The sequence below is a fragment of the Perissodus microlepis genome, chromosome 9 (genome assembly GCF_051167445.1).
Source record: "Perissodus microlepis isolate ML-2025 ecotype Zambia chromosome 9, ASM5116744v1, whole genome shotgun sequence".
Classification (NCBI taxonomy): Eukaryota; Metazoa; Chordata; class Actinopteri; order Cichliformes; family Cichlidae; genus Perissodus; species Perissodus microlepis.
The window spans coordinates 22,285,953-22,297,903 of NC_140469.1; the positions used below are offsets into that span (position 1 = coordinate 22,285,953).

The window sequence follows — 11,951 nt, forward strand, 5'->3', positions numbered from 1 at the left end:
TTATCATGACAGTTGTTAGGCTGCTGATGTAAATTGATTCATTAGTGTATATTTGACAAAGAATCTGAATTGACATGTCTCACTTTTTATATGGCACGAATATATGTGGTATTTTATCAGGTAGCAATATGTCCTAGTGCAGTCAGAGGGGAAGAGCCAGGGCCAAAGGTGAGGCACATCAAGCACAGAATAATAATTTTAATCTGAGGATAAAAGAAACTTCAGTGCTCTCAGAAGACTAAAAAGATGGCTAAGGTTAACAGTGACTCAAATGAGATTAAACAATGCTGCTGTATGTCCACCAGGAGAGACTGGACAGTATAGATGTAAAACCAATATGCCAGCAGTTTATCTCAGTTAACGAGAGGAGAAGGCATGTGTGTGGCCCCTTCACATAGTGGACATTGAGTTGTTGTGTGGGGCACCAGCAGTCCATATCTGTTGCTGTAACAGTAGTTCATGTTTAGAATAAAAAATCCCAGCTCACTGATTTGATAGGGGCAATATTGTGCCTAAGATGTTGCATAATTTTGCTGAGAGATCTTTTACTTTGTGGTCATCTTAGATGAGTAGTTTTATGGACAAAAACCAGCAGGTAATTCAGTGTTTCCTTAGTGTTAATGTATAAGAGATGTTGGTGTAGTATAACTGAAGTAATGTTGTTAAGTCCTTAAAGTCATATTCTTTTATTGTCATGACTGTATTTGAAGCTATTTTTATTTTTGTATGATACCTGATTTATATGGAATATGGCTGAAGTAAACTAAAGCCTAAAATACTTAGTCATTTGTTTAATAGTAATTTAACATTATATAATTCACATGTAAAACTATGAATTGTAATTTTAAATGGTTTAAAAGCATGTAAAATAGCATATGTAGGCAAGTATAGTTCTCCTTTTTTTTCTATCAAGAAGCAAAGACAAAAAAGGGGAAAAAAAAGAAACAGGGCAGGGTTCGGTGGTTGAATCATCCGTCCCCACCAATGCCAAAACCAAATCTACGCCCTTGGTATGTATGTTGATTCTTTTGTCATAACAGGTTGAAAATGTAGTTGAAATAAAATTTAGTATATTTCTGAAAATGTTTTCTGTTGTTTCATCACATGAAAGATAACGTTTTAAACTTTTATCTGACATATATATGTATATATATGGAGAGAGAGAGAGAGAGAGAAAGCGCCGTCATCCTGCGTCTCCATAAATAGACGTCCGCGTTCGCACGATAGTGACAGTAAACAACATTTTGTTGAGCAGACTATATGAAATAAAAGTTTATATATGCTTGGGTTGATGTTGTACCATAAGTCCAGCAGACTTTTAAATACATGAGCACTTGCTGCGTTTCAACCCTTTGCGCATTTACCTCCTTTAAGGTTGTACAGGACTTCTGATTGGAGAGAGCCTGAATAGTTTGTGTGCGCGGTCATTCCGCGTCTCCATAAATAGACGTCCGAGCTCGCGCGATAGTGACAGTAAACAACATTTTGTTGGGCACACTTGTTAGACAGAAGTCTAAATTTTTACGACTTTTTACGCATTTATAATGGAGCATGAGCAGTCTCGTCGCCTAGGGAAACGGCGGAGGAAACGCTGCGTAATATTAATTGTCATCGTTGTCCTCATTGTTATTGTAATCATCGCCGTGGTGTTGGGACTGACTCTCCGTCACAACAAAAGTGAATTTAAATCTACATTTTTGTCTAGGTGTGAGAAGTTCAATCAGTAAGTGGTGGTATTTCAACACTTTTTTGTATTTTCAGACGCACGCACATATGATATAAGACACATGATCAATGAATGTGTACATGTGCACTTGCATGTTTCCATGTTTGATGCAGGACTGATTGCATTTGTGAAGTTGCAAGGCTGAGGTGCTTAAAAACAGGCGTTAGGTCTGAGGTCTGGTATTGATCAGTATTATAGTCAAGGATTGATCTGTTAACGTTCTGTATCATGCCACCTGGTTTGCACATTGTTAATATCTAATAATATTGTATACCACTGCACATTGTCATTATGTCTACGTGTACAGCACGTAAACATAATGATAATGTGCATTGAGTAAATGGAGATATGAACTGCATTATGTCTGTCGGGTGTTTTTGCGTGTTTCCTTTTGTGATATTTGAATTTTGCAAGAAACAAGAAAAAGTTACAAAACATGATATCACCAAGTGCACATTCAGCGTCCACAGTCTAACCCCATGGCAATTTCCCTGCCATGAACTTCTTTCAATAATATCTTTAATCATCTGGTTTATTTGACACCAGTTTTTATTTTTTTGTTGTTATTTTTTTAAATTAAATATATAAGAGTTATGTAAATGTGTTTGACTGTTTAACATACTTAGCATTTCTTTAAATGAAAAATACACCTAAACATTAGCAAATTTTTTTCATTTTTCAGAACTGACTGTCAAAAGGTATGGGATGCATTTGAGCAGGCCTATGTGAACAAGGATCCATGTAAAGTTGCAGTGGAAGCTTATGATCCCCTCATTGTTGCAGCCCCCTTCAAGCCTCAGTGCAACAGAGTAATAATCAGTGATTACACCATCTCAATCATCCCATCTGCCATAATCATTCATAGTCTGTAAAACAATACACTAATATGTGTGTTTGTGGGTCAGATGATGTTCTGGAGCAAAACAAAGGATGTGGTCCATGGTTTCACTGAGAAGAGAGATTGTTTTGTGACTTTGGAGGACACTCTGTTGGGATCTGTCCTGGATGGTCTGACGTGGTGTGGGAAAGAAGGCAGCAAGGGTAACACTCCCAAAGCAGTAGATAAAAATCACAGTTTATTATTTGAACAGTGCAACAAACTACACACCAGCGAAAGAGCAACGACAGTAGTTTATATAAGTCATGCTAAAATCTAAAAATATATGTAATTTGTCGTGCAAGACATGATTTGTTATTTGTGTGGCCTGTTGTTAAATTTACATACCAACAGCAAGTCTGGTCATGTCAAGGTTTTTGAGCCCTGAAATTTAAGGAGAATTTCTTAAACTTGTCACTTGAAGAATACACTCACACACAGATCAGATAAACCTTTAAGTGTTCGTGCCCTCACTTGTTCTGAGAAGATCGCAGCTTTCACACAACTGCTATTACTTGAGAATGTTCAAGAAACCTTGTGAAGTTAAACACAATCAGGCTACAGAAAACAGAAACATAGAATTCTACAAAACTTTCTATGTAAGCAGAGCATCTTTTTAGCTCCCCCTTTTTAAAAAGATAAACTTTTCCTAATAGTTTAAGCTCAGCTCGGGGGGGGGCACAGAAATTCAGTAAGATGCACCTTTCAATGATATATGTAATAATGACTATATCAATTAATCGCAATGATAAAGTCAAGGTGGTTACACCCAAATAAAGATTTTTTAACTTTTGGTTTTAGCGCAAATTGGACAAACACATTCTATGACAGCAAGCATCGTTTATCAAATATATTTATAAAAAAATAAGTTTATGGTAAATAAATGTTAATTGGCCTGTATTTGTATAGCGCTTTACTTAGTCCCTAAGGACCCCAAAGCGCTTTACATTACATTCAGTCATCCACCCATTCACACACACATTCACACACACACACACACTTTTCTTCAAGATAGAAATTATGTTTCTGTGAAAACACGTTATCTCCATGAGCTTGGTCATCAGGGATGTGTTCCCTATTAGGTGTGAAAGGTTTCACTTTGTTTCTAGTTTTGGAAATATCTGATTATGCAAAACTTGCTTTGAGTAAAGGAGCATTTTCAGGCTTTATTCTTTCAGTAATTGATCCAAACACACTATAGAAGTGATTTTACATTTGAGCTACTCAGAGAAGATTTTGAGTCAACACTCTGATTAAATGGCTGAGGGTGGACAGCTAGGGCACAACATAAACGGCCCTAGGTTTTTCTTTTTTCTTTTCTGTCCATTGTAGTTATGTAGTGTTGTGAGATTTCTCTCCTTTGTTGTATTTTACTTTGAGGTGCTAACCCAAGCAAATATGCATGTTGTTGTCATAGGTACCTTCACTACTGGGTGTCCCGGATGGTCAGAGTGTGAAAACAACCCTGTTCGCTCATTTTGGAGACGTATCTCTGCTGCTGTAAGTTTTCAACATTTGTTTGCTTTTCTTTCTCTCTTTTAAACTGGATAGTCCTGAGGTCGTGCATTGGTTAATATAACACACAAGTGGGCCGCAGAGTGCAGCAAATCCCTCCTGAGTATAAGTGATGGTGATGGAGAAAAGAAATGTTCACGCTGCCTCGTTGTCTGTCAATGAGGCTTTGTGTCGGTCTCCATGGAGTGCTCTCCTGAGTGAGCAGCAGCCCACACATTCAAAGGAGCCCTGCTTTGGTTGAGTTTGGCTGGGTTTTACTCTGTTGTGCAACAACCAACTATTCCCAACAGTTAAAAAAAAGAAGCAAACAAACATACAAATATTCTTTGATTCATAATGTTTTCCAGTTCGGTGAATTGTGCAGCAGTCCCTTAAAAATTGATTTGTACTGTGTGTAAAAGGAAAAATACCAAAATGGTCAATTAGATGCTGTAATTATGTGGATACATTGTGCAAATGCAAGTAACACATAGCTTTAAATAAAGTAGCTTTTGCATGAATTCAGAGAGCACATAAATCCCATAAAGTAAGGAAAAGTTGAGTGAACAAATTGATTAAAGATTTTTCTGAATGAAATGCTGTTTTTTCCTGGATTTTTCAGATGTTTCTTTAAAATCCCCTTTGTGTGTGCATAGTTTGCAGATGTTGCCTGTGGTGATGTCACGGCAATGCTAAGCGGATCAATCGACACACCATTCAATCCAACAAGGTAGGACTGCTTCTGCTTCTCTGACAGTTTTATGACTTTTACTGAGAAAAGTAAAAGAATCTCTTTTCATTTAGTGGTAATTAGAGCCACCAAATAATTTAACAGTGATAGATGTGCTGAGTTTCAAGCTAAGTTAAGACGTTATCACAGTTATCATTGTCTTTGTTGCACAATGCAAGCACTTTGGCAACAGTGGGAAGGAAAAACTCCCTTTTAACAGGAAGAAAGCGCCAGCAGAATCAGGCTCAGGGAGGGGCATCTGCTGCAACCATTGGATAGGAAGACAGGACAAAAGACATGCTGTGGAAGACAGCCAGAGATAACAAGTATGATTCAATGCAGAGAGGTCTATTAACATACACTGAGTGAGAAAGGGGACTGAAGAAGAAATAGTCAATGCATAAAGTAGATGTTGTGAACAATTCATTGTTCAGTGGTTGAGCGTGCATAGCCCACAACCTCAGGGAGACCAATTTTGATAGAAAGGCAGTTGCACAGGTCCCCTGGTGGGGGCCGACCTGACTCTAAACAATCACAGACTCGGATAGATTGGCAAAGGTTTTCAAATAAGTACCAGCTAACTTATGAACGCAGACAGACAACGCACGCTATTGTTGTCCATAAGCAAAATATCACTGTTTGTGGGAGAATTTCTTTTTCAAATCGATGAAATTCTGGCTGGACTCTGATTGTAAGTAGATAATATGGGCGATCGTGGCTCAAGAGTTCGGGAGTTAGCTAACCATCACCAGTGTGTGTGTGAATGGGTGGATGACTGGATGTGTAAAGCGCTATACAAATACAGGCCATTTAACATAATATAGATTTTCTTCTAATGTAAAATACTGTGACAGCAATAAATTTGCAACAAATGGTAACAGATTTGGGGTTTTCATCAATTTATCACAAACACATTGTAATTGCTAGATTGGCCTCATTTAATCACAAACTGATAGCAGACTTATTCTGTCTTATTGCTGTTTTATCACCATCTTGATACATCAGAGCTGCTTTGAAGATGGCAGCTAGCAGGAAGCTGTTACTGATCTGTTCCTCATCTTAAGCGCAACCATTTCAAAAGCAGTCTCATGGCTCAAGTTCATTGTAGATTGTCACAATACTTCCAGTAATGCCACGGTCTACAACCACAGTTTTCCCTTAGTGTGACCCTATCATATCTGCAGCGACAATAATTCTTTGAGGTGACTACTGATCCTTTTAGCACCTTGGAATTTATTTAGAAGTGGGCTCAAGTGCCAGATAGATGAATATATCAGAAAAATGTGGTGTTGTGTTGTGGTGACAGCAATATCTAGTTAATTTTGTACTCTAAGCTGCTGTTATTTTTTTCTCATCAGCACTTTTGCAAGCATTGAGGTGGTGAGGTTTCAGGCCTCTAGGATCAAAAGCCTGAATGTTGTTATGGTCTTACAGCAGAATGCCAAGTAAGATTTTCTCTTTATACACAAATCTGTCACCACAATGTGCATACAATATTTTAATATTGATCCTACATTCACTGCTTCTGTTCTGCGTCTAACTTCTTCAGATCAAACTGCACAGATCCATCCTTGAAGAATTTGAGGCAATCTCTAGATACAGGGATAACATACAGCTGCAAAGATGTGCCTGAGTAAGTACATGTGCATTACAGAGGAGCTGAGGACTCGTTTGTATCTGTCCTCACAAAGCACAACTGACCTCTTGTTATTATCTTGTAATGTATTCAAACAGATCTCGGATTCAGGAATGCGGTGCCAAACCAGAGATAGCGTGTGGAGCCTGCTGGTGAAGATGTCTGATGTCAGTCACAACATACTAGCATTTAGCCACAGAAACATTTCTCTCGTTTCCTTGCAACTTTTTAAATAAAATTTGAGAATTTTTGTACATGTGAAATTTATTTTTCTAAACATGTATGTTTCTAGTACATTCCGTTATGACAATATTTTGTGGAATCTGATTTTTTTTTTTTTTTGACTAAACACATTGAGTACCATGGCTGCCATCTCATTGTTGGTAGAATATGTATTAATTTTTAAATAAAATCTTAACTTGTAAACTTTATTTGGACTCCAAAGTGTAATACTGACTGTTGTGTAATCACATCCTAAGTGTTCTATTCACCTAGAATAATTAAAAGACATATCATCCACCAGTTGCTCCAACTTTGGACTGAAATACCTAGCTTCACAAGGCCAAGGCAAGTTCAGCAAAGAAGCCATCAAGTTCATCCAAAGAAGCTTCTATGTAGATGATGGCCTGACAAGTGTAAGGTCGACTGCTGAAGCCATACGCCTGGTAAAGGAATCAAGAGCTCTGTGCAAAACAGGAAATCTACGGCTACATAAGTTTGTATCCAACGATGAGTGTGTGATTGCAACAATTCCACCACAAGAATGTGCTCAGACCAAAGATCTAAACATGGCTCTAGGAGAACTTCATATCGAGCGAGCACTTGGAGTTCAGTGGTGTGTTGAACCCACTGACAAGGAGAGGGGTTCTCTCAACTGCTGCCTCAGTCTATGATCCACTAGGTTTCGTGGCTCCATTCCTACTTGTCGGCAAACAGATTCTTCAAACGCTGTGTAGAGACAAGGTAAGCTGGGATGAACCTCTCCCCAAGCACATCCAGCCACAATGGGAGTCATGGCTCAAAGATCTGCCTCATTTGGCAGTTCTAAAGATTCCAAGAAGCTACCTTCCATCAAACTTTGGTGAAGTCTCACTATATGAGATTCACAACTTTTCTGATGCAAGCTTCAAAGGGTATGGTGCATGCTCATACCTTAGAGCGGTGAGTGAAACAGGACAGATAAGTTGTTCACTTGTCTTGGGGAAAGCAAGAATAGCCCCTACCAAACTAACAACCATCCCAAGGCTTGAGTTATCTTCAGCTGTGACCTCAGTCCGCATTGGTGATATCATCAGAGGCGAGCTGGAGATTGAAAATGTGCAAGAGTATTACTGGACTGACTCAAAGGTGGTCCTTGGCTATGTGAACAATGATGCTAAAAGGTTCCAAACATTCGTGGCCAACCGCATCCAGCGAATAAGATCTAGCACAAAACCTGAACAATGGCGATATGTCAACTCTGAAGACAACCCAGCTGATGGAGCCTCAAGAGGATTGACTGCAGTTCAAATTAAAGAATCTAACTGGCTGAAAGGACCCAACTTCCTTTGGCAGCAAAATCTCCCACATGAAGTGGGAATGGTGGGAGAAGTTGAGGCTACTGATCCTGAACTTCGGAGAGCACATGTTCATGCAGTTAAAGCAAGAGAACAGAATCCAATGGTAAACCGTTTAACTAAATTTTCTGACTGGTCCAGAGTGGTGAGAGCAATTGCCAGGCTCAAGAGATTTGTCAGAGAGTTTAAGGGATTTCAGTCGAGAACTAATGAGTCGACTAATCTTGAAGAACGAAGAGAAGCAGAGATCTTCATCATCAAACTCGTACAAGAAGAGGCATTTGCTGAAGAGATGAAGAAAATAAGAGACCAGAAGGAACACACTTTGAGCAGGCACAACAGGCTACGCCAGCTGAATGCTTTCCTGGACGAAACCAATGTTCTCAGGGTGGGAGGACGGCTGTCTCAGTCAGCCTTACACCATGATGTAAAGCATCCTGCGATACTTCTGAAAAATCTCATGTGTCAGCTCTGCTGGTCAAACATCATCATGAGCGCATACACCATCAAGGAAGGGGCATGACCATGAATGAGTTGCGCGCAAACGAAATATGGGTCCTAGGATGTGGAAGTATGGTCTCCTCACACATTTACAAGTGTGTAAAATGTAGACGATACAGAAGAACAACTGAGGTTCAACAAATGGCAAATCTACCAGGAGAGAGAATTAAGACATCTCCCCCCTTTACTTATTGTGGGCTTGATTGTTTTGGCCCCTTTATTGTGAAGGAAGGAAGAAGAGAGTTGAAACGATATGGATTGTTATTCACCTGCCTATGTTCTAGAGCAGTTCACATAGAAACCCTTGACGATTTGACAACAGACGCATTCATGAATGCACTTCGATCATTCATAGCTATTTGAGGACACGTGCGCCAGCTAAGATGTGATAGAGGGACAAACTTTGTTGGTGCTAGAAAGGAGCTTTCTGAGTTGCTTGAAGGAATGGATCAAGACCGTACAAGGGCGCTTGGTTGTGAATTTGTGCTGAATGTCCCATCAGCTAGTCATATGGGAGGAGTTTGGGAACGCCAGTGTTGGGTCTGTGTTTCCACAAGCCCCGCTGGTTTAGAGACTTATTCATCATGAAGAAAACAAGACAGTCAGCGATCGATCGATTTACTTGCAAGGGAGGCCTCGTCGGTGTCTACCACGAAATGACCCCAACGACGGCCTCCGCTTGCTGCCTTTTATTGGGAAAACAGTTCACACAATACACATCACAGCAAAACAACGCCCACCATAAAAACCCCCAAATGGTTCTAAGACAAGGCACCATGTGTGTGTATGTGTAAATATCTGTATGCATGTGAGAATGTGTGTGTGTGTGTTATTTGAGAATGTGTGTGTGTGTCTTCCTGATCACAACTGTTTCTACAACATCCTGGTCATAAAGAGGGTAGTCTCCCCCACACCCAATGTATGGTTCACCATGGATAACACAGTGAAGCCATACAAAGGGCAGGAAGCTTTCCAAACATCAAACAGAATCTTCACAAGGGATGTGTAATAATCCTCCCCCAGCACAGAGTGGCTGGAGTGGTGGTCAGGGACAAAAGGATGTCTTGATCCTATAGATTGAACTAAGACCTTACAAATTTAAGAAGCATAATGACAAACATTCAACAATTAGACTTAACAATATTACTTTGCAGTAAGCAGGTGTGTTTATAGGTTGTAGCTGCTGAAGCCTCCTATTGGCCACTTATCCAAAAATGCTGATTTTATGATGCATTACAGTGTCATTGTCCTGTGTTGGTGACCCAGTGTTTTGTATTTTTGGTTTAAGTAATAATTTATTAATTATGGTTTTCTTTTTTGTATTGAATTTACTGTTCCTGGTTTCTAGGTTTCTGTTCTGTTTCTGTTCTCTGTGTGTTGTATGCTTCATCTTAGGGAAGACAAAAAGACAGAAAACTATGTTCCACTTCTAGTTACTTTTGTCTCTGTGCTTCATGTTCCATCTGTTCCAGAGTCTGTCATGTTTCCACATCTCAGTGTCTAATCTGCATCTTTGTAAATTGTGTGGTGCTTCCTGTTTTACTTTGATAGTGCGTGTCCTATGTCAGTGTATCCTGCTGTGCTTCCTGTGTCTTGTTATGTCAGATTAGGTCCAGCTGTGCTTTCCCCCTGTTTTCCATTCCCTTGTTACTCTCTGGTGTATTTAAGCCCTGTGTTTTCATCTGTCAGTTGTTGTGTTGTACTCTTACTATGCTGTGTTTTTTCTTCTGTGGTCCAAGCCATTCCTTATTTTACATGTCCTGGTTTGCATTTGCGGCCTATCCTGCATGCCACACAGCCGAACCATAACATACAGGAAGTCTGGGCCTGGGTGGGCGTCTGAAAGCTTTACAGAGAGACCACTACTGTTTCTATGGGCTACGTTTACAGAAGTGCTGCTACTTTGCATTTTCGCATCAGCAGTAAGTAGCTTCAGAGTCGACTTTTTGTCTCATGCATGGTGACCCAGAATGTTTGATCTTTGTGCAACATATGTGAGCCTGTTAATGTGCATTTAATGTATTGAATAATTGAATCAGAGAAGTTTGTATGTATAACAAGTTATCTGCTCTAAACTGAAAATGTAATTTGTTTTGTGTTTGCACATTTGGTTTCTGATGTTTGGGGTGTGTGTGTGCGTGTGTGCGTCATCTGGAATCCCATAAAAACTTCCAGTTGGCTGCCATTCTAGTGTGTGCATGTGACATAATTGCTTCTGCGCCCTCATAATTCCCACCCCCTCATGCTGCCACATAAAGATCTAAATTAAATCCAGGGATGGTTTCAAATTTTACAGTGTTATTGGAGTGTCGGCAGACACTCAGTTAATGGAGCACACTGATAGATTTGACAACTGATGACTAGTTAATAATGCAGTCATTGTCAGTATGGACCAGAAGAGTTTGCAGAATTTAATTTGGACACAGCATCTTGTTTGTACAGTACAGTGAACAAGAAATCATAACAATGCCTCGCTGACATGTAAAATGGAGTGGTTCTTATAAAGCGCTTTTCTACTCTGAGGATTCAAAGTGCTTTACACAACTTGCCTCAATCAATCAAGGATCCATTGTAGAATTGACTCCTCGAACTCCTCCAATCCAGACCTGTGCAGACAATGACCAGTACGTGACATTTTAAGCCCTTTCACACTGTTCAGTATTTGGAAGTTTAATTTCATCAAAGTTACTTATCAATCTGGAATAGTGGTCTTAGATCACTTAAAGCATCACATCATGTGACAGTTGTTAACCCTATGCAGTATAAGTCATGAGGTGTGTTTTATTGCTACTTGTTTAGACACAGAGGTTCCTAACAGGAAACACTTTTATGAAACTATCAATCATTAACAGGTCATTTTTCCTTCACAGGACCTTGATGATCTTTCAATGCATCCAGGACCCGCAACAGTCATCCTGCCAGACATGTGCAAATACTTTGTTAAACAGAAACAGTCTTACATCTGATTAAATCACAAACTGCTGTAATATCTATATCTGCCATGTGTAGATATAGTGTCAGTTATAGTGTCAAGTAAATCCAGAGTGCAATAAAAGGAACAGTAAATATATATATATATATATATATATATATATATATATATATACATACATACATACATACATACATACATACATACATACATACACACACACACACACTTATATACACAAAATAATCCAACTGACTTTTGAGTCCATCAGAACTTGATACATTTAACCCCTTTGCACCTTTTTCTCCATTATGAGTGGACAAGACTTCTGATTGGACAGGGCCTGAATAGTTTGTGTGTGCACAGTCATTCTGCATCTCCATAAATAGATGCCCAACTTCAGGCGATAGTGAAAGTAAACAACATTTTGTGAAGCTGACTTCTCCAGAAAGCTAAATTTTTCCAACTTTTTACACATTACAAATGGAGCAGGAGCAAG

The 11,951-nt window shown here is 39.3% G+C and overlaps 1 protein-coding gene across 1 annotated transcript; it reads left to right on the plus strand.

Annotated features, from left to right (window-relative positions):
* The first annotated feature begins 1,446 nt into the window (after nt 1–1,446).
* LOC146380518 (ADP-ribosyl cyclase/cyclic ADP-ribose hydrolase 1-like) lies at nt 1,447–6,894 on the plus strand. Its single transcript, XM_084939663.1, has 8 exons — nt 1,447–1,723; nt 2,409–2,535; nt 2,632–2,767; nt 4,021–4,103; nt 4,754–4,827; nt 6,186–6,272; nt 6,377–6,460; nt 6,562–6,894. Exons 1-8 carry the CDS (start codon nt 1,545–1,547, stop codon nt 6,617–6,619), a joined length of 828 nt encoding a protein of 275 aa, XP_084795789.1. The 5' UTR covers nt 1,447–1,544; the 3' UTR covers nt 6,620–6,894.
* The last annotated feature ends 5,057 nt before the right edge of the window (nt 6,895–11,951 follow it).

Bases quoted from the DNA above. Each gene is read 5' to 3' on its own strand.
- LOC146380518 (XM_084939663.1), top strand. From the start codon at position 1,545: ATGGAGCATGAGCAGTCTCGTCGCCTAGGGAAACGGCGGAGGAAACGC. The intron at 4,104-4,753 runs GTAAGTTTTCAA...GTGTGTGCATAG, and splicing joins GGAGACGTATCTCTGCTGCT to TTTGCAGATGTTGCCTGTGG. The intron at 6,461-6,561 runs GTAAGTACATGT...GTATTCAAACAG, and splicing joins AGCTGCAAAGATGTGCCTGA to ATCTCGGATTCAGGAATGCG.